The sequence below is a fragment of the Cervus canadensis genome, chromosome X (assembly GCF_019320065.1).
Source record: "Cervus canadensis isolate Bull #8, Minnesota chromosome X, ASM1932006v1, whole genome shotgun sequence".
Taxonomy (NCBI): Eukaryota; Metazoa; Chordata; class Mammalia; order Artiodactyla; family Cervidae; genus Cervus; species Cervus canadensis.
The window spans coordinates 18,673,959-18,696,828 of NC_057419.1; the positions used below are offsets into that span (position 1 = coordinate 18,673,959).

The 22,870-nt window shown below is 42.7% G+C and overlaps 1 protein-coding gene across 2 annotated transcripts in view; it reads right to left on the reverse strand.

Annotated features, from left to right (window-relative positions):
• PIR (pirin) overlaps positions 1–22,870 on the reverse strand; it is a 95,741-nt gene that overhangs the window by 54,504 nt on the left and 18,367 nt on the right. For both annotated transcript variants that reach the window (XM_043458998.1, XM_043458997.1), the window contains 2 exons: positions 6,759–6,842; positions 4,074–4,280 (listed from right to left, as the gene is read on the reverse strand). In XM_043458998.1, coding sequence (XP_043314933.1) covers positions 4,074–4,280; positions 6,759–6,842 — 291 coding nt within the window. The remainder of the gene's footprint in view (positions 1–4,073; positions 4,281–6,758; positions 6,843–22,870) is intronic.

Consider the following 22,870-nt stretch of genomic DNA (forward strand, 5'->3'; position numbering starts at 1 on the left):
GGTCATGTGAATGCTGCACAAAGCTTCTGCAAAGAAGTAAAAACAGCAACCACTTCTAGAGACCTTACTCTATACCAGGGATTGGTTTAAGTTTTTTGCCCGTATTAACCAAGTTAATCCTTCCAAGGACCCTCTGGGTCATTATAATGATCTCCATTTTACAGATGAGAAAACTGAGGCCCAGCAAGCTTACATGACTTCACTAAAGGCAGTCAGTGGTGGAACTGGCCTTGAACTCGGTAGCCTGGCTCCAGATCACCTTTTTCTGACCCTGGTGGGGCTGAGGCCTCCTTAACGTTTGCTTCTGACACAACGGAATTTTAAACAGCAGGAGGCAAGACGAGGCATTTGTTGGGGAAAGAATCACGTTCCAGAGAGAACTGGCGATAAATATTCCTGATTGGCTGCCTGATACAGATGGAATGGAGTTTGGAGAATTTCATATTCTCTTGAAATAATCATGTGATTTTTGACCTTCCAGAAGTGACAGAAACTATTCAAAGTATCCCATTTTTTATCTTTTTCCCCTTTCAGCCTTCACTTTAGATGATGCTCTCCTGGCAGAATCTTCCTCAAAACTGGCCATGGCTTCTCAAGAGCTGAAGAAATGCTCAGACACATATAACTGGGAAATCAGGGACACATCTACTTTTGGGATTATGACAAGGTCAGTCATACTGCTTGCAAAAGCTTCCAGCATTCTGCAACAGACTCCCTCACGGCTTCTGTGGCTGTGGGAAATGAAGTCCAGAAAGGTTAAAAGATTTGCCAAAAGCCACAGAGCTGGACCATAACATCCTCTATAGGCACCTAACCAAATTGTCCCTTGTGATAAGTAAACTTCCGTGTCTTGGATCTCAGGGGGTGTCACACATGTTACAAACCATGGTCCCCAGACCACAGCATCGGCATCACCTGGGAGCCGGTTAGAAATGGAGATTCTCAGGCATCACCCAGCTCTGCTGAATCAGAATCTGCATTTTAACAAGAGCCCTGAGAAACCCAGGTGAATATTAAAACTGGAGAAGCACTGGAATGGTCACTAATTCCATTTTCTAGATATTTAAGTTTTGGGGAAGGGAACTGTTGGTGACTCTTAGTTGGTTATAAGCATATCAGTCTCTTGAAAGGTATGTTCTCAGCCTCATCTCATGATTTAACTTAAAATTATCTTCCTGATGCAAAACAACCTTCAGTTTGTTTTTATGGTAGACCTAGGCTTTTAAAGATCCAATCATCCCTTTGTAAGCAGATACTAAGGCTTCAGGTGTGCAAAACTACATTTCTTATGAGCCTTCTATGTGTACAAGGATTCATGCTAGTGTCTTTTCCTCAGAGCAAGTTAAAGACTTTTCCCAAATCCCAGCAAGTCCTTTTAGCATAGACCACACACAGAAATCTCAGCCAAGCTTCTGCCCAAGTTAACACGAAGTATCAAAATAATAAAACAGCTACCATTTATGTGGCGCTTACAACACGTCTGATGCCCTTTTGACAACTTTGAGTATTAAAACTCACTTTTAAACTTTTCAGTATTATATTTTTGAGTATTAAAAAATCACTTAACCCTCACAGCAACCATATGTTACAGTCGAGAACAATGGAGCACAGAGAAGTTCAGCGGTTTGCCACAAGCCACACAGCTGGTTCATGGTGGGGATTCTAATCCAGGTTGTCTATGTCTCCAGAGTCCACACCACTAACCATAGCACCACACTGCCTCTCAGAGTCCAAATGAATGCTGCCCAGGCTTTCAAGACTCCTTTATTCAAATGTTCTCATAATAAAGACTGATCACTTATTTAGGAGAATGTAATTCACTTCAGAGATTTTACTTGACAAAGGGAAAAAGAGAGGCCAGCAGCTACCAAGACATTATTTCACTAAGTTAAAACATTACTTCTGGTCTCTAATTCTTGGTTGGGATTGCAAGACCAGGTGGTCTGCTGCTTGGAAGAGCGTTAAAATGTCCTTCTGCCTGTAACTGGAACCAGCTCTGACATTAAAACTGCATTATATTTTCTGTAAATGAGAAGCAGTTGTAAACACTAAGGATTCATGATGTTGCTAGCTTTGATTATCCATTAAATCAGTTGTCTAACTTCTCTTTTCAGCTGCAGATAGCTCCACTTTTTTGGTAAGAGAAATCTTAAAGACAATTCCAATACACGGGACTGGGCAAAGCCTTGTGCTTTGGTTGAAACAGAGAGGGAAATCCTTTGACCTTTACCATCGGCCTCAGGATCCCCAGAAGGCCCATCCCTGGAGTCCTGAAAACACAGAATGAAAACTGCCATGGGAAATGGAGCAAAGGGCCTCTCCTCTGCACCAGTTCAGCTCTCTTAGACCCTCCATGCCCTCTGCCTTGTACCTGTAAAGATCTCTCTGTAGAGCTGAAGAGAAGGAAACCCGGGATGCACAGTTGAGAAGGGTGCTGCCCAATGCTTGGCAACGTATGAATGGGTCACAGAAACACAATGAAGGGCAACTTTTTCAACTGCAAAGTGAAGCCAGAGGCCTGCCAGGGCACAGACAATAATCAGTTATCAATGCTTAATAGGGAGTGAAGTTTGATACACTTTTCCTCAATCACTTCTATTTGCACTGGAAAGAAGGCAAGGACACAGGACAGGAAAGAACTGCAGTTGCAGTGCAGGAAATATAAAAACCAGTAAGTCCTCACCAATAATCATGACCAACTTGCTAACCACGAGATGCATCCCACTGCCCAGCCACCATCCCTATGGGTGCGTATAAACAAAATTTAAATTTATGTAAATTAGCATTTAAAATAGCTTTAAGGGCTGGTTGCACAAAGAATTGCAAAGTGGGTCCCCATATGTTGATGCCACTGAACAGGTTAACAGACAACCAAAAATAGACAACAGGTAGCAAGCGGGGAACTGGAGGTCTCAGCCCCTCCCAGATCCCCCTTTCCATCCTTTTTAACCATTTCTGTGCCACCCACCCCAAACCAATGGCAGTAAGTAATAACTTGGGGAAGGGAGCACGAAAGCCCGGCTCCCTTGCCCGGGGTGGGGCAGACTGATCCTCCCGAGTCCGAGTTCTCTTTGGGACTCTGCCTGAGATGACACCGTTGCTTGGCTACCTTCCCTTTCCTGTCCGGGTTCCTGTTTCTGTTCCCCAAGGGACACTCCCTTTAGAGCCACTGCCAGAGGAGTGCTCACCTCTGGGTCTGCCTCTGTGGAACCTCACCTAAGAGACCACATGACCCAGCTCAGTATCTAGGAACCCAGGCTACCGGGAAGCAGGTATGCGACTTACACAGTCCTGACCATACCCCTTCCGTACGGACATCTGTCCATGAAATTTAGCTGAAATTGATCTTAATCGATTAAAAGGTGGGACCCAGAAGCAAAAGATAAAGTCTCAGTTAAGAAGAATGTATAAGACATAAAGGGCTTCACAGGAGGAGAAGGGGATGACAGAGGATGAGATGAATTGGATGGCATCACCAACTCAATGGACATGAGTTTGAGCAAATTCTGGGAGATGCTGAAGGACAGGGAAGCCTGGCGTGCTGCAGTCTGTGGCGTCACAAAGAGCCGGACACAACTGAGGGACTGAACAACGACAATAAGACATAAATGGATTAAATAAATGTTCAAGTCAATTTAAAAATATCCTTTCTATGATGTAGCAATATATGGTCCTTACTAAGCTGAGCACAAATAATTTAAATATATCTTCAGGGAGCAGAGTAAGTTTTGGATTTTGTTTCTGAAACGCACAGTTCTAATCTAAGACTATACTATAAACGAAAGGAAACAGACCCAATCTGCACACATATTAAGATGAATCTTGAAAACTGCCTTTTTACTGAATTTTTTACATGAGCTTGCTTTCCTATAATTTTCCTAACTCTAACGGTTAGCACATGGTGAAAAACTTCCAGGTTCCCTTAGAGTGCACTTATTCTGACACCTCTGAAGCAAGTCCATCCCATGAGATGGGAACTGTGAAAAACTCTGTGCGAGTTGCAGACCCAGAGTGGTCCAGTCTCGAGTCACCGCGCACCTCAGCTTTCACAAACACACCATGGCATGGCTTACCTTGATTCCCAGGGCTTCTCCAGAAATAACAGCAACGGTCACGCCATCTTGACTGGGTTTAGGGATTTCGTCACTTTTCAGTTCCTGGTACCGAGGCTTCACCATCTTCTGTGAGCTCCTCAAATTGACCCACAGTTGTAGGCCGTGGACTGGCTCCTCTGAGCAAGGCATCTCAGCGTGCACGATGCCCTGGCCCGCGGTCATCCACTGCAAATACCAGAGTGACAAGAAGGAAGTGTGACCTGGCCTGTAATGAGCTGGCAGGTGGGACAATTACACCCCAGTAACTAAGCCAGGCACCTTACAAGTGCTGCTTTCCAAGTCCCCAGGCACCATGAAGAATAACAAAATGCCAGTGACAACTGCTGGGGCCCTTTCTGGTTTTGCAAACATGTCCCATGCCTCCGAGTGTGAGATCAAAGCATCAGCTCGGGCATTCACAGAAGTGGAAGAACCCCCTCTTTAGCATCTCTGAGTCTCAGGTTGCCCTCTGAGATGGGAAGTTGCATGCAGAGGGTAAACTGGGGAGGGCTCTCAGGAGATGCATCTTAATCAGTGAGAAAAGCAGGAAGGGGCATGAAAAGAAGCCAATCACCAATGCAGCTACAGTGGAGGCTTCAGCTGATCTAGCAGGGAGCTCTGGAATTGGATGAAACTTTAGAATTGTCCCAGATGGAGGCTCTTCTATCTTCACATCAACAAACCCTCAAGTGTGGGCCACGCTGCAGGAGGGAGCACCACCTTGGCAGAGGCCCTTCCCTGGGCAGAGGGCCGTGCCCAGGGCAGGATGGAGGACGGGCGCATGGTACATGTGGAGGCCACAGACTCCACCACACCCCAGACAGCTGACTTGAGTCAATTGGCTCGACCCTGTTAACAGAGTCCTCACTACCTGGAGAAAGTTACTGCCTCCACTGCTGTGCAGATTTTGCACGCATTCATTTCCTTCTTAGTTAGTAGGAGCATGTGAGGGGCCAGCCCCAGATGCCAAGCTTAGGATCTGGGGATGAAGAGCTAGAAAACAGGTAGGTCTCCTGTCTGTCTCAGCTTGGCTTCTCCCACAGACGATCCTGAGACAGGTCTCCAGTGCAGGGAGTTCATCTGGAAAGTGTTGCAGAAAGAAAGGAAGAGCAAGCCAGACAAGGGAGAAAGCCAAAACGGGAGTTAATGAGCAGGTTGCAGCTGTGGGCACCTGAGGCTCAATCCTGCTGGGAGCCATGCCAAGGCACATTAGAACTCCTGCATGGAGGGTGGAAGAACCCACTTGGGGTCACAACCAGTCAGAGCCACACTTTACTTTCTGCTCTGGTGAGACGTTACTGTTAACTTTGGGCCATGACTCTTTGCCCTTTTGCTTTCCTGCCTTTCAATCTCAGTTCAGTTCAGTACAGTCGTTCAGTTGTGTCCGACTCTTTGTGACCACATGGACTGCAGCACGCCAGGCTTCCCTGTTTATCACCAACTCCCGGAGCCTACTCAAACTCATGTCCATTGCATCAGTGATGCCCATCCAACCACCTCATCCTCTGTCATCCCCTTCTCCTCCTGCCTCCAATCTTTCCCAGCATCAGGGTCTTTTCAAATGAGCCAGTGCTTCCCATCAGGTGGCCAAAGTATTGGAGTTTCAGCTTTAGCATCAGTCCTTCCAATGAATATTCAGGACTGATCTCCTTTAGGATGGACTGGTTTGATCTCCTTGGAGTCCAAGGGACTGTCAAGAGTCTTCTCCAACACCACAGTTCAAAAGCCTCAATTCTTTGGTGCTCAGCTTTCTTTATAGTCCAACTCTCACATCTAATTCCCTGATAGCTCAGTTGGTAAAGAATCCTCCTGCAATGCAGGAGACCCCGGTTTGATTCCTGGGTAGGGAAGATCCGCTGGAAAAGAGAAAAAGCTATCCACTCCAGTATTGTGGCCCGGAGAAGTCCATGCACTTTATAGTCAATGGGGTCACAAAGAGTCGGACAGGACTGAATGACTTTCACTTTCAATCTCATGTTCACTGAAATGCCACAATTCAAATATTTGCAGCTGTCATCCCACAAAATATGTAAATAATCCCAGAAGTACCTGATATAGAGTCCAGGCTTATAAAAACTGGCAAAAATGACCCAAGCACTCCCTGGGAATTTTAACTGTAACATGTGTCCGACAGGACTAGGATGGTGGCAGGGTTTGGGTCATATTCTTAAGTGACAATAATACCTACCCTGTAAATGAACTGGATGATAGAAAACTGTCTCAAAGACAGCAGAAAGATCTAGAATGATGAGGACAGAAACTGGAGCAGTGAATGTGGCAACTGGGACTCTGTGAGTGACCGGGACCTGAACAGCTTCAGGAAAGGTGTGGAGGCAGTGCTGAGAGGCCAACCCTGACTTCAATGAATGGAGGATAGGGTGGAAGAGAAGGAAGCTGAGATAGTGACTCGTGATTACTCTTTTGAGAAACATAAGAAAAAGACTTAGGTGAGAGCTAAAAAATGACTGTGGGGGTGTTTAGGGAAGAATAAAAGAACACAAGAGCCCTGCACAAGTTTCCAGGTGGAGTGCAAGAAGCCACAGGAAGGGAGAAGTCCAGGACGTAACAGACAGAGCAGGAACGCGAGAAGGTACCAGACGTGGGTGGGGTCATCAGCAACAGCCAAAGACTGGAACCACTGGCCATTCTTCATCTTGGTCATACCTGCAGGTCTCCTGGATTCAACTGACCAGCGTGTCCGCAGAAGTCTTCGTGGGCCATGCTGCCCCCTTCCAGGAGGTAAGATACCTTTGGACGGGGTGGGGGGCGGGGAACAGAAGAAAAAACAGGTGTTGGAGAGCTGTGAAGGGTTGTTCACTTTTTACATTAAAAATGTGTTAAGGAAAACTTGCCAGATGAGCTGAGGGGATGAACCTCAGTTGACAGGGCCCTGCTAGGTCAGGCAAAACCTTTGAGAGAATTTCATGTGGGAGCCCCTTCCTCCAGGCAGAAGCAGCCCTGAGCAAGCAGAGCCCCTGGCTGGGTGAGAGGGGCTCCAGAGCTCAGGGTGAAGAGAAGAAGCTCCTATTGAGACAGCAGGAACCCTGTTACCGAGACCACGCTGACAGAGGTGTGTGGGAGGACAGATATCAGACCTCCACACCTTCCTCTACAAGCTCACTGGAGAAATCCAGAGGACCAGACACGCACGCCCACAAAATTGTTCAATAAATGCTGGCAAGATATGTCAAATGATTTCACAGAAATTCAAATTGGCTTTTCCAGAGGCATGTCCGTATTAAATCTAAAAGCGCTGTCCATGCTGAAATTCTGAATTGTCCGTCAAGGGAGCCACTAGCCACAAGTGGCTAAGTTTAAAGTAATTAAAATTAAACAAAATGTAAGATTCAGGTCCTCACAACAGCCCTACTAGTGGCCACCACAGTAGGACAGTGCAGATGATATGGCATTTCCATCTTTATAGAAAGTTTCACTTGATAACACTGATCTTGATAAATAAATCTGGACATCGGCAGCCATCTATGGTAGGCATTTTGTGTGGAGAGCAAAACCTTTCTGGGAGCCTCTGCAATCATGGTATCTCTGGGCAAAATGAGGTGGCACCAATTTTAAACTGCACAAGAAAATCAAGCCCTTCTTAGTTCATGATTTCACTAAAAGGAAAAAATCAAGCATCTCTAAAATTCTTTTTTAAAAAACTACTGTGATTATCCTAACAAAGATGAAAAAGACACCAACTACTTAGAAAGAATTTTAAACTACCCCAAGGACATGGTAACATTTGAAATATACGATTTAATATTAAAAGCTTAAAACATCATGTGTATGTTGAGGTGGGGGCCCTCTCTGTACAACTCTATTTAGATTCAACTTTACATTTTGCTTATTTTGTACACACTTATGAAATTCACCTGTAATGCCAACAAGAAATACCAGTGAGCCTCAACAGTTCTGAAAAGTATCCGCCAAACCATGTTTATCTGCAAACCACGTGTGGCTCCCTGCTTCTGGCTTATGATGACAATGCTGATCATTTGCATTACTGGACAAAGTTTTCATATTATAGCTATGCCAATGCTTCTTTTAAAGTTTAATGTGTTTATCCTTTTAATCTTGGAAATTTTATTTCAAAATTCTCTTTAACCATTATTTAAACAAACAAAACCGAAAATGTAGTCTGCAATTAAAATCCCAACATCTCTTGTAATTATGTAAGCCAGATCTAATTTTTGCTCAAAGACCCAGTCCACAAAATAAAGCAATTCGAACCAGTACTTAAAAACAGATAATATTTTTTACCAACAAATCACAACTCTCTAAAACTACAAGAAGAAACAGAGTAGAAATACTACATTTTAAGAAGAAAAACAAAAAATACACCCAAGAGGTAAGAGAAGAAAAATATTTATAAAGGTCTCAGCATATACATCAGACACCACTATTTTACACAAAAATTATTTCCTCCTCCACAAAAGAACCCATTATACATATCTAGGCCAGGTTTTTTTTGTAGTGTATGTTTTTGCTTTATCCTAAGGCATAAAAAGTTGACCTAATCTTCAACAGTACATAAACCAAGAACTTCCAGATGTGCAAGCTGGATTTAGAAAAGGCAGAGGAAGCAAGAGATCAAATTGCCAACATCTGTTGGATAAATAAAAAAGCAAGAGAATTCTTTTTGCTTCTGCTTCATTGATTATGCTAAAACCTTTGACTGTGTGGATCACAACAAACTGTGGAAAATTCTTCAAGAGATAGGAATACCAGACCACCTGACCTGCCTCCTGAGAAATCTGTTTGCACATCAAGAAGCAACAGTCAGAACCAGGCATGGAACAATGGACTGGTTGCAAATTGGGAAAGGAGTACGTCAAGGCTGTATATTGTCACCTTGCTTATTTAACTTATACACAGAGTACACCATGTGAAATGTCGGGCTAGATGAAGCACAAGCTGGAACCAAGGTTGCCGGGAGAAATATCAATAACCTCAGATATGCAGATGACACCACCCTTATGGAAGAAAGCAAAGAGGAACTAAAGAGCCTCATGATGACAGTGAAAGAGGAGTGGAAAAGTTGGCTTTTAACTCAACATTCAAAAAACGAAGATCATGGCATCTGGTTCCATCACTTCATGGCAAATAGACGGGGAAACAATGGAAACAGTGACAGACTATTTTCTTGGGCTCTAAAATTACTGTAGATGGTCACTGCAGCCATGAAATTAAAAGACACCTGCTCCTTGGAAGAAAAGCTATGACAAACTTAGATGGCGTATTAAAAAGCAGAGATATCACTTTACCAACAACGATCTGTAGAGTCAAAGCTATGGTTTTTCCAGTAGTCATGTATGGATGTGAGAGCTGGGCCATAAAGAAGGCTGAGTGCCGAAGAATTTATGCTTTTGAACTGTGGTGTTGAAGACTCTTGACAGTCCCTTGGACTGCAAGGAGATCAAACCAGTCAATCCTAAAGGAAATCAGTCCTGAATATTCATTAGAAGGATTTACTGTGAGGAGCACAGGAAGGATTTAGCTCACACTTGGGTGCCAGATAAAGCTTCTCAGAGGAAGTGAAGCCTAAGGAGGGATGGGAGTAAGCCAGACAAAAAAGATGACAGTGAAGGCAGGCCAGGAGTGTGTTCCAGGCATACGTGAAGATCAAGAAGTAAGGGAGATCATCTCTCGTTCAAGGAACAGGAATGGCAAGAGAGAAGCCTAGAGAGACAAGACGGGGCCACAGAATAAAACCAAGTACAGCACTTAACGCATGTTTAGTTCAGCCATGATCTTGGCCTCCTTTATCACGCAATCCCTGCTCCATCAGCAGGGCAGGACCTTCCACAAAGTGTTAGGGAAAACCTCCACTGCCCTTTGTGATGTATCTCCCTCCCCACGGAGGGTACTCCATTAATATTCAATTCAGTTCAGTCACTCAGTCGCTCAGTGGTGTCCGACTCTTTGCGACCCCATGGACTTAACACTCCTCAATTCTTGCTGCAGCTCGCCCACCCCTCCATGGTTGGAAGGGAACAACTTGATCTGATTGGTCAACTTTACTGTTCTCCGATACTGAACCCTGCCTCTCCCCTTCCTCTTTGGGAATCAGCCTGCCCACAGAAGGCCAGGGTCCTCTTTCGCTCTTTGCCTCTATGAGAAGGGCCAGCTCCAGCACATCCAGTGAGATGGGAACAGGGTTTGCCTCAGTTTCAGGTGTGGTATTCGGAAGCCCAGCTGCCTGCAGGCATAAGCCTCACTTGACAGGATCATCTTTATTGGAAATAAAGGTCTGTTTTTGTCTGCTTTCTTACTCTTTCATCTGAAATGGTTCAGAATCCAGGCTGGGAAAACAGGCCATTATTTATTTTATCTCTTCATACCCCCAATTAAGGGCAATTTAAGACCTGCTACTGTCATGCTGTTGAAATCTTACACTGCAGAGCCTTATAATACCCCAGCTCTTCTGGAGTAAATTTTATTGAGTGCTGGATCTTGAAAACAAGTATTTGTAGAGCACTTACTACAGTGGAAATTAAGCTGGGTGACATGAGGACTCTTCATGTGTCATCCTGCAGAACAATGTCATTGGGGTATATACTGTGTACAGGACTGCCTTGGCAGTGACCTTTATCTCAGCAGGTGACAGGCAGATGGCTACAGAAACTAGAGGATCTAGACTGTGGTGGTGAATTTTATGTTGTCAACTTGACTGGGCTAAGGGATGCTCAGATAGTAGGTAAAACATTATGTCCGGGAGTGTCTGTGAACGTGCTTCTGGATGACATTAGCCTTTGACTCAGCAGACTGATGATACATGATCCACAATCACCAGTGTGGGTGAGTACATCCAATGCTTTGAGGGCTCAAACAGAACAAAAAGGTGGAGGGAGGGTGAATTCATGCTCTCTCTTATTCAGCTGAGACGCCTATCTTCTCCGGCCCTCAGACATCAAAACTCCAGGTTCTCAGTCTTTGAATTCTGGGACTTACATCAGCAGTCAGTCCCTTGGACCAGGGCAAGCTTGTAGATGGCAGACTGTGAGATTTGCCCACCTTTCTTAATCATGTAAGCCAATTCCTATAATAAATCTCCTCTTACATGATCTTTGTGTATCCAATCGGTTCTATTTCTCTGGAGAACTCTGATTAGATTTTAAGTCTAAAACCCCTGCTTGGGAACTTGTGATCATAATGGCAACAAGGCAACACTGACCCAGGAATAAAGGAGACTCATCTGTAGGAGAAATTAGCATATAATCACAGCAATTTCAAATCAGGGGCCCAAGGGATGCATTTTCCAATAAATCGTATTGTTGGAACAAGAGACTGACTATATGAAATATCAACTAAAAAAATATTCACAAGCTAAAAGTTGAGAGTTATGTTTTATTTGGCAGACATTTTTAGGACTTCCAGCCTGGGAAGCAGCATCTCAAGGAACCCTAAGAGAACTGCTCTGAGGTAGCAAAGGGGGAGCTAGTTATAGGAGCTATGCAACAAAGGGCAGATAGGAGGAACAAAAGATAACCGTTAATCAAAGAAAAGTAGATATTTCAAGTTAAGGAATTTAGTGCTTTTCTGTGTATGGGAAGATGCAAGAGTCTAAGTTCACTGAAATCATTCCTTCGATATGCACCTCAGCTATTTGGGGCCAGTGTCCTATGTTTTCATACCCTGAGTTTCCTCAGGGTTCACCATAGGGAGGGGCTGCAGTCTGATGACTGCTGGTGGTGGTAGTGGTTTAGTCATTAAATCGTGTACTCTTGTGATCGCATGGACTGTAGCCCATCAGACTCCTCTGTCCATGGGATTTCCCAAGCAATAATACTGGAGTGGGTTGTCATTTCCTTCTCCAGGTGATCTTCCCAATCCAGGTATCCAACATGCATCTCCTGCATTGGCAGGTGGGTTCTTTACCACTGAACCACCTGGGAAGCCCCCTGATGGCTGCTAGATGGCATATATTCTTTACTTCTTGAGTTTCCTCAGGGTTCACCAGCTCACCAGCAGAGATAGCCACAATTCTGATGACTGTGACATCCTCTGTTTACAGATATGGCAGGCAGTATTTTATTTCTCAGCAAAAAGAGAGTAAGCCCCCACTATATACAGAAAGGGATTCCCTGATAGCTCAATTGGTAAAGAATCCATCTGCAATGCAGGAGACCCTGGTTCAATTCCTGGGTTGGGAAGATCTGCTGGAGAAGGGATAGGCTACCCACTCCAGTATTCTTGGGCTTCCCTTGTGGCTCAGCTGGTAAAGAATCCACCTGCAATGTGGGAGACCTGGATTTGATTCCTGGGTTGGGAAGATCCCTTGGAGAAGGGGATGGCTACCCACTCCAGTACAGAAATGTATTCCAAATGGATTAAGAATTTAAAAACTATACTTCAAAGATTTTAATCTAAGGAGACAACAAGAATACAAAATGTCTGCACACATCTATCTTGCAATGTTTATTATGGTAGCAAAAAAACAGCAACAATCTGGATGATAGGTTAACAGGGTTCTTGTCGCTAAGTCATGTCTGACTCTTCGCCACCCCATAGACTGCAGCATGCCAGACTTCCCTGTCTTTCACCATCTCCCAGAGTTTGCTGAAACTCATGTCCAATTGAGTAGATGATGCCATACTATCGTCTCACCTTCTGTCACCCCCTTCTCCTCCTGCCTTCAATCTTTCCCAGCATCAGGGTGTTTTCCAATGAGTTGGCTCTCAGGAGGCCAAAGCACTGAAACTTCAGCTTCAGCATCAGTCCTTCCAATGAATATTCAGGGTTGGTTTCCTTTAGGATTGATTGGTTTGATCTCTCTGTTGTCCAAGGGACTCTCAAGAGTCTTCTCCAGCACCACAACTTGAAAGCATCAATTCTTTGGTGCTCAGCCTTCTTTATGGGCAACTCTCACATACATACATGACTACTGGAAAAACCACAGCTTTGACTATATGAACCTTTGTCAGCAAAGTAATGTCTCTGCTTTTTAATATGCTGTCTAGGTTTGTCAGTTTTTCTTCCAAGAAGCAAGCGTCTTTTAATTTCATGGCAGCAGTCACTGTCAGCAGTGATTTTGGAGCCCAAGAAAATAAAATCTGTCACTGTTTCCACTTTTTCCCCATCTATTTGCCATGAAATGATAGAACTGGATGCCATGATCTTAGTTTTTTGAATGTTGAGTTTTAAGCCAGCCTTTTCACTCTCCTCTTTCACTTTCACCAAGAGGCTCTTTAGTTCCTCTTCACTTTCTGTCATTAGAGTGGTATCATCAGCATATCTGAAGTGGTTGATATTCCTCTCGGATAAATGATGGTACAGCCATACAAGAGAATATTATTACGCAACTGTTAAAAAGTAATACAGATCTTTATTCACCATTACAGACAAATGAAATATTATTTAATCAGAAAATCAGGGTATAGAACAGCAATTATAGTTAAACAAATCAAATGAAAAGATGCACTGAAATGGGTTTATTTAAGTAAAACTATACCCAGTCATGGGCTTCCCTGTGGCTCAGAGGTTAAAGCATCTGCCTGCAATGCGGGAGACCCGGGTTCGATCCCTGGATTGGGAAGATCTCCTGGAGAAGGAAATGGCAACCCACTCCAGTATTCTTGCCTGGAGAATCCCATGGACGGAGGAGCCTGGTAGGCTACAGTCCATGGGGTCACAAAGAGTTGGACACGACTGAGCGACTTCACTCATACCCAGTCATGCTGCGTATGCCTGTAAGTGCCCAGATGTACATGCACCAAAATGCGATTAAAGGTCATCTCCAAAGGGTGGAATTGCGGGTATATTTTATTATCTGCTTTCTTTTCTGATAGTCTGAGTTTTCTGCAATGAGTACTTTTTTACAATGGAAACTATTTTCATTTGGAGGAAATAAAAATGTGCTGCCACTAATCAGTGAAAGTAATGATATGCTTTATTCTACATAGCTGCTGTTGAATACTGGTTCCCTGTGTAGGCAACCTGGGGCTGGACAGGAAGGCAGTGAGACACAAAGCAAGACACTAAGAATCAGAAGAATAACTCCCTACTAGCTGTGAGGACAACACAGGTAGCTCTGACTTTAATATGCTACTAGGTGGAAAAGATCTGGAATTATTATAGAGGGTACTCATATCAAAGTAAGAATTAGACACTTAGGACTCCATACAAGCTTAAAAATTTCAGAGGACAAATAAAAAGCTTCCAAATTTCAAATAACCAGCCCAACTACATGGTGTGGTGTCTAGAATTGCTTTCCTTTTCCTGTTATGCATGCATTTTTAATTAAAATAACTGCATAATAAAGGCAATTTTCATTCTGCTTGCACTGAAGCTCCCCTTTGGGTTCTCAAAGGAGTCTCTTTCAAATCATGTTCTTTCCGTCCTGCAAGATTTTTTAATTATCCAAATCTAGGGGCTTTGAAGTTGTTAAGCATCTAAAAATATGTCAGGCAACTTTCAAAAGTAAATTGTGGGAAGCATGACTCATTTAAAGATGAAAATTTACATGGATATCTAAAGAATTTTTTTCTTTGTTTTCCAAATTTTATTTTAGAGAGCAATCCAACACTGTTGCTAAAAGAATGAAAAGGCTGTTATCTCCCCATTTTCTTTACTTTTGTGGTGTGAGTGTGAAAGTCGCTCAGTCATGTCCGACTCTTTGTGACCCCATGAGCTATATAGCCCATGGAGTTCTCCATGTCAAAATACTGGAGTGGGTAGTCTTTCCCTTCTCCAGGGGATCTTTCCAACCCAGGGATCAAACCAAGGTCTCCCCCATTGCAGGCGGATTCTTTACCAGCTTAGCCACTAGGGAAGCGTGTCCTCTTTTCTCTGGTAATACCAAAGTAAACAGCATTTTGCCTATCCTAAATACTGTAAAATCAGAGAAGTCTAGCCAATGACACTTTACTGAGTCCATAATGCCTACCTTTTACTACTTAAAGCAAAAAACACACTTTTAGCCTTTGGGGAAACAAAAATCAGAAACTGAGGAAACTTTATTTACTATCTCTTATTTATTTACTTTTGCTAAGTGGTGTAATTGCTACACTAGATGATAAAGTAATGTCTGTGGAGGATTTAAAAAAAAAAGCTCAGGCAGTACTTTGAGAACTGACACAATCCAGATGATTTTTTAGGATATTACATAATCGTGAACACCTGGAGAATTGCCGTGGGTGGTTGACGGAATTGGGAGTGTTATGTTTAAACTCAAGAATTGTGTATGTCTAATTAAGAAAGAAATTCGTAATTTGAAACAGGTGTTTTCTTAAAGGACTTGTGGTGCATCCTGGTCCTGCTGCGTCCTTTCCTCCTTCTGATCCTAAACTTTCTATGGGTCTTTACTAAATATTTATGCTTCCTTGTCAGTTCTTGTTTGTTTGTGTGTTTGTATTTGCAAAGGGAAAGACAAAAAACCCACAACAGTAATGAAAGAAAAGTGTCACCTGCAATATGAAGCTTAGAGAAGGTGTACCTCAAGGAGTTATAAATTAATTCTGAAGAATTACAGCACCAAATGTTTGCTGTTTCTTTCTGGCTGGTATTTAGGAAGGAGAGTATCATGACTTCATTCACTGCTACAGATGCAAAATGTATTCTTTAAAAGAAAAAGTTTATATTCTAGATTAAACTCTGTTTTAATTTCCATTTGCCCTAAAATGGTGCTTTTATATTCCCTACTGGTAGCTGAGTAGGAAAAAGAGAAAAACAAAACAAAAACATGGGTTAAGGTCATGGCTGATGAGAGAGGCCAGCAAGGAACATCTTGCGTAACTGAGGCGGCTAACTGATTTTCAAGGACAGAAACAGAATGTTTGAATCCATACAATTCAGGACCTGAGTTATTTTACAAAAATGTTTTAATTTCTTGAGCAATCACTGAGAAACCTGGAAATCACACGCCACCCCCTAGTTGGCTCCTCCAGTCCCAACCTCACAAAAACGCCTTCACAAGTGCCAAAAGGTCGTTGCACAAAAGAGGAAAAGATGAGCGACTTTGTTTAGGTATTCAGCCAAGGGGCAAACCCAAACCTTTAAAAGCTCTGCTGGGTCCTGCCTTGAAATTTCCTGCTACAACCCCGGAGGCACCAGTGCTTCTGAGATCCCACCAACACTGTCCCCTGCTGGCACAGCCCTGCCTCAAGAACCGCGCAGGTACTGAGACCCTGGGTGGAATGTGGGCTTTGTTAGTTATTCACTAGGTGTGAGATGTGGGGCGAAATCCTAAACTTCTCCAAGGCTCGGTTTGTTCATTCACAACAGAGACCTAGGCCGTGAGCTCAGCAAGTGTGGTGGGGGCTAACCAGGTGATGTGTGCGGAGCACACAAGTGTTCAGTAAGTTCTAGAATCAACACGTTTGCCACATTTCCTCAAGCCAAGATCCTGTTCGTTGAGTCCTCTCTCAACCTCCCAGGAATGTATTTCCCTCAATATTCTTTTTTTTCCACTCAATATTCTTATGGTTTGCGTCCTCACTTTGTTCAGGCCTCCATTTAAATGTCACTCCCTAAGAGAGGCCACCCCCCAACCAGCCAATCTAACTGGTCAATCCAGTCTCAATCCTTCTATTCGGATCATTTCTTCTTCCTAGCTTTTCCATGAAGGGCACTATATAATTAACATAATTATATAATTATTTGGTTATTCATTCATTGCCTGTCTGCCCTAAGAAAATACCACCTCCTGAAGGTTAGAACATATAGCTGACACTGAAGATTTGTGAAAGGAAGGAGGGGCAGCATCTTGTATTTGTATTTTGGCATTCACAAAGCATATGATCCTGCGAATATATTACCTACATGTTATTGATGAAAACACTGTGGCTTAGTGTGATTAAGGTTACACGATTAATAGTAGCAGAGCAACGATTTAACATTTCCTGTCTCTGAGAATAAAACCATTTCACTCTCCCACGGTGTCCCACAAATGCTGGCGTCATCTCGGCACTAACGGAGGTGTTGAAAGCATTGTGCCTGCCTTGGAGGAGAGCTGACGGGAGCTGCCAGAGTAGCCAGTGCTTCCACAACTGACTTGAGAGCAATTTTCCTTTTCTATTTTTCTGTTGCTCCCATTTGTAAGTCTCCCAAATCCACTAATTTTCCTTTCACTCTGAATAAAATTTCAGACCTGCATGTCGAGGTTCTATGATGATCACATTCCCAAATCTACTCAGGTTGAACTGCAAACTCTCTGAGAATCTTCCAGCTGCTTCGAGGAGCCCAGATTCAGAAACACCTTTCCTCTTCAAACCCTACTCAACCCTCTGGGGGAATCTCTTCAGACAAAGTACCCTAGGCTCCCCATGCCATCGTCTTGCCAACCTCTTAATTGATGTCACCTCCATTCTGTAAAACTATAGTCAAGGCATTCACATCCACTGTTTCATCTCCCATGTTATACTGAAAGGGGCTCATGGGAATGGTGTGCCAGCTTCTAGGATGACCCCAGTTTCCCGCATATAAAAGCATAGTGTCTGCACCCAGCCGGTGAAGTGGGTAGTTCAAAGCACTGTTGCTTAACAGTGCCCTCTGCTGATCCTTGTGATGTGTGCTGTTTTTCTAAAATCAGTTCTCACCAAACCAGAGATGTGTTGTGAAAAGATCCACTGGTAACTAAGACTGTCTTCTAGCCTGAGCACATTGTCTCTGCTCAAAAATCACATGTCCACATAGCAGGCTGCCCTCTAGTCATTAAGGGAGGGGCTGTGTTGTGGGATAGAAGGGAGTTTTTCTGCCCAGCAGCCTCTAGTTAAAAGTTGTTAAGGCTGACACCGAAGAAAGAAGGGCCTGAAAACATTCCTCCACACACATGGTCCTAGGCAGGCCTGAGTGCACAAGGCTCTTAGAGAGACAGATTTAAGGGAATCCTGTCAATTTCCCCCTTGTTTTAATATTTTGTTAAAATTTCATTACAATATTTAATTAAGCAGCTGACACTTTTTGATGGGTGATTTCTTATTATTCCGGATTCAATTCATTGTAAGGATTTAATTTCTGAAACTCCCTGTGAATGTGTTCATTGCACTTGATGGTACTGGGACACAGTTCTCACGATTTTGGCCTTCAAGAAGCAATAAAACATTTTATAATAAGGGGGTCTGATAGAGGGATTTTGTCTTTCGTCTTTTTAAATAAACTTTTAATTTTGAAATATTTTTAAATCTCTCTTTTTATTTCATTGCAGCCTACAGAAGAGAAAATGTCATCACAAACTCATTAATGAGAAGTTAGAAAGCACCCAGAAGGAACACAATGATTATCCCTTCCCTACTTTCAGGGAACAACTGGTAATTCCAGCAGGGGAAACACTACCAAAATAGGCAGCTTAGAGAAACAAATGCTAAACAGAAGTACGATTAGCCCCACTGGAAAGAGAGAATAAAGATCAATTTTGATGATGAAGAATCTAGAGGAACAGGGGAGTAATTCATGGAGAAGGCAGCCCCCCGCCCCCAGCTAGTCCTTAAAAGACTGAAATATCAGTCATGTTGATGTTTGGTAGAAACCAACACAATACTGCAAAGCAATTATCCTTCAATCAAAAATAAATAAATTTTTTTAAAAGTCTGAAATATTGGTAAAAAGCTGGTGTGGCTGGGACAAAACAGCATACAGGATGAGGAAAAGAAACTTTAGATTGTAGTAAAAGGTCATAAACAACTAAAGCACCATTTTGTTAACTATCACGTTGCTCCTAGATCATGAACATCTCCTTGTTGCTATAAGAAGTTAAATGACTGGCCAAGTATCCAGACAGTCAACCAACCCAATCTACTTCCTCATTATACCCGAAGTTCAGAGAAGTGAGAGTATTACTTTGCACTTACAGGCAGGAAAATCAGGTCCCCGAACCGTGAAAGCATTGGGTCCCACACTAAGTAACAGAGGAGTATGAGGTAGTCACAGTGTGAGGGTCTGTGTCACCGTGCAATCTTACTTCTAATGGTATTAATGTGTCACTGTACAGAAACACTCTCAGAGGTACAGAATGGAAACTTTGTTCCAGAAGTAGCAGCATGGAAGAGGGGCCAGGTGTGGGCCTGGATTAGATGAGCCCATCTGCCTTGTACGGACTGTGTGTGAGCTTGACAAGTCACCATTTCTTTGGCCTCTGTCTCCTCACCTGTAAAACGGGGAGCTAACAATTCCTGCTTTCAGGGTTGCTGGGAGGTAATGTAGAGAAAGCATGTGAAGCTTCTCATAAAACAGGTAGCTAATATTATTGCATGGCAAATTTCCTATGTGTTTAATCTTGTGTGGTCAGGCATTTCATTTGGAGTCTACTGATGGATAACATTGATGACTCTTTGCTCTAGTGTTGAACATTTGGAAAAAGCTTTTTGTCTTATAATGGTCTATGCCAATTTATTCTAGACTTATTTTTAGTCTCCATGAAGAAGCATTATTTTATATTTGGTAACATAAAAGAATGTTTAATGACTAGTTTATAGTCTTTATTATATCCCCTTGAATTTGTCTACTTAAGAACTCTAGGAATGTAGTCTTTCAGACATGAATGGTTTCTGTCTATAACTGTAATCGGGTAGGAGTGGGGCAGATGGGGAAATTTGTTGGGAATTTATTTGGACTACTTTCGAAGAACATTTCCATTAAACTGCCACTTTCCCTCATGTGACCTATGCTGGGAAACTGTCGTGGGTGCCGCGGGATATCAGCGGCATTCCCAGCTTCCACCCAGTAGATGGCAGTAGCACCCCCTGTCGCATGACCAGCACGGCCTCCAGAAAGTGCCGCAAGACTCTGGGTGAGCAAAATCACCCCTAGTGTGAGAAGCACTGGCACAGTCTAAAAACCAGACGTTTAGACTAAAGATGGTTCTAATTTCAAAATGACTGCATTAACCTGGGAGCTTCAGGATATCAATATTGGCCTTTCATTCATAACTAGAGATCCAGTTTGGCTTTGAAGACCTTCTCCAATGATGGCCCAACCTACAGCTTTAGATGGTGCCCTGCCCTACACATCCAATTTTTAATTCTACCTAAACTAATCCCTGATTTTAGTTTATCCCCATACTACGCCCTGTACTTTTTCCTCTGCTGTCCAGACAGTCATCTAACTTATCATACAGTTTTACTAAATGGCCAAACTTTTCCTGAAGCCCTCCCAGACCTGTTAGAAATGCTAGCTTCTCCCTCTGAACATGAAACTTCAGGCACTGGACCACTCGTGTTTCTCCTTAATTATTTTCTCACTTTCTTGCAAACTGGAAGTCCTCTGCCCCGACTTCTAAACTCATTTGTGTGCTTCCATGTGCACATACACACACAATTTTAATTTCCTTTTGGACAGGGAACATACTGTAGAGGAGAAAGTTATGTTTTTTAATTTGAACCCCTATTTTAAATTTCATGGGTACCTCTAAAGGTACACAAATATTTCCTAGAAAAAGCTGCCCTAAGATCACACCCTCCCTTCCACTCTGACATACATTATTAGCTTATCTGATTGACCAGAATAGAACACAAACCAGGCTGATTTTATGTGGCAGGGGCAGACCCACAAGAGTTCCTGGACAGCAAGTGAGCATCAGGTCCTTCACTAACCACAAGAGCACTGTTTAATCTTCAAATACAGCAAGTGAAGAGGGAACTTCAAAAATATCAATATTTGAAATAACCAATACATATGGTTCAAAATTCTAATGACACAAAGAGAAAAAGAGGGTTAGAATGAAAATTAATTCTTTCCCACTCTCCCTCACCACCAGTAACCTTCTCCGGAAGGTACATTACCAGCTTCTTGGTTATTCTTTCAGAGATAATCTAGGCATACCCAAGAATCAAAGTATAAGTGAAAACCACTTACATGTTGTCCATCAAGACATGAGTGGATAAACAAAACGTGACATAGCCATATAATGGACTATTAGCCATTAAAAAGAATAAGGTTCTGATATGGACTACAATAGATGAACTTTGAAAACATGCTGAGTGAAAGAAGCCAGTCACAAAAGACCACCTATTGTATGATATGATTCCTTTTATATGAAGTGTCTAGAATAGGCAAATTCATAGAAACACAGTGTGGTTGCCAGAGGTCTGGGGAAGTGGTAATACGGAGTGACTACAAATGGGTAAGGGCTGTCTTCTGGGGGGTGATGAAAACAGCTGGAGTCAGTGGCGATACCTGTACGATCTTATGAATATACTGCTGCTGCTGCTTAGTCACTAAGTCATGTCAGATTCTTTGCAACCCCATGGACTGTAGCCCACCAGGCTCCTCTGTCCACGCAATTTCCCAGGCAAGAATACTGGAGTGGCTTGCCATTTCCTTCTCCAGGAGATCTTCCCGACCCAAGGATTGAACCTGGGTCTCCTGCATTGGCAGGATTCTTTACTTCTGAGCCACCTGGGAAGCTTAGGAACATATAAGTCACTAAATTAGTATCTGTCATTATATGTTCATTTTCTAACAACCATCTTCTTCTATTATTGCTATGTGAATTTTGTGATTTTGTTTTCTTCGCATCAGTGTAGTCTGTGGAAGTCACCATCCACTCAAATAATCCATCTTCCACACAATAAATAATAAACCATTTTTTTAAAAAAGAATAAAGGTATAGTCTTTGCTCTTTATACAAATCCTACATTATGCCGTAACAATTTTGTACCTCGCCTCTGCCACTTTCCAACTATCACAGAGATTATTCCTTATCAGAACCTATCAAGCTATGTCATTCTTCTAACAGCTGGGTTGTATGTTACTGTATGGACACATCCAAGTAAACCACTAATTCTCAACTGGGGACAATGTGGCGGCCCCCCTGCCCAAAGCACACAGTCGGCAGTATCCAGAGACGTGTTTTGTTGTCACCACTGGAGGTAAACAGGTACTATTAGTATCTAGTGAGAAGAGGATGGGATGCTGCTAAACATCCAAAAATGCCCAGCTCCCCCTCCCTCCCACGACAAAGAATGATCCATCCAAAATATCAGTAGTACCAAGGGTGATGAACCTCCATTTAAACAGACCATGATTCATGAAAATTTAAATTATTTATAATATCTGCTTTTACAATGTTGCATAATATTCCAACTTCCAGATATATAAAAATTTCCTGATATATAATCTCCACATATATAATCACTCCCCTTTATTTTATTTTATTTTTTATTAGTTGGAGGCTAATTACTTCACAACACTTCAGTGGGTTTTGTCATACATTGATATAAATCAGTCCCCTTTATTTTAGATACTTTGTTTCTTTTTTAAAACTTTTTAATATTGCACTGGAAGAAACACTTGTATAACAAGCCTCTGTTCTCACATTGGGCTTTTTTTTTTTTTTTTAGGAAATTATTAGATTCCTATAAGTAAGGTAACTGGGTTAAAGGAGAATATGTTTTTGTCCTGGAATTATATGGGGCTCTTATTGTTATTATGAATGGGATTCCCCCACATTATATCTAGTAATTGCCTTTGTGCAGGAAAGTGGGTGGCTTTCACAGTTATTTTCTATCCAGCCATTTACTTTCTTTTTCTCTTTGTCTGTACCATGTGGCATGTGGGACCTAAGTTCCCCAAACAGGGTTTGAACCAGTGCACCCTGCATTGGAAGGCGGAGTCTTAAGCACTGGACCACCAGGGAAGTCCATATCTGGCCATTTAAGTAAGACACTTTTGGTTGATGTTCTTAGCATGGCAGTGCCAAGGGGTATCCGTGGAATGAGGGAAGATTTTAGTATCCTTTCTATAATCTATTAGCGTCACCCTCAATTCATGCCAAGTAAACATATGCACTAACATCCACCCATGTGCTGAGCTGTGACCATAATTTCCTCCTCCAATCACAT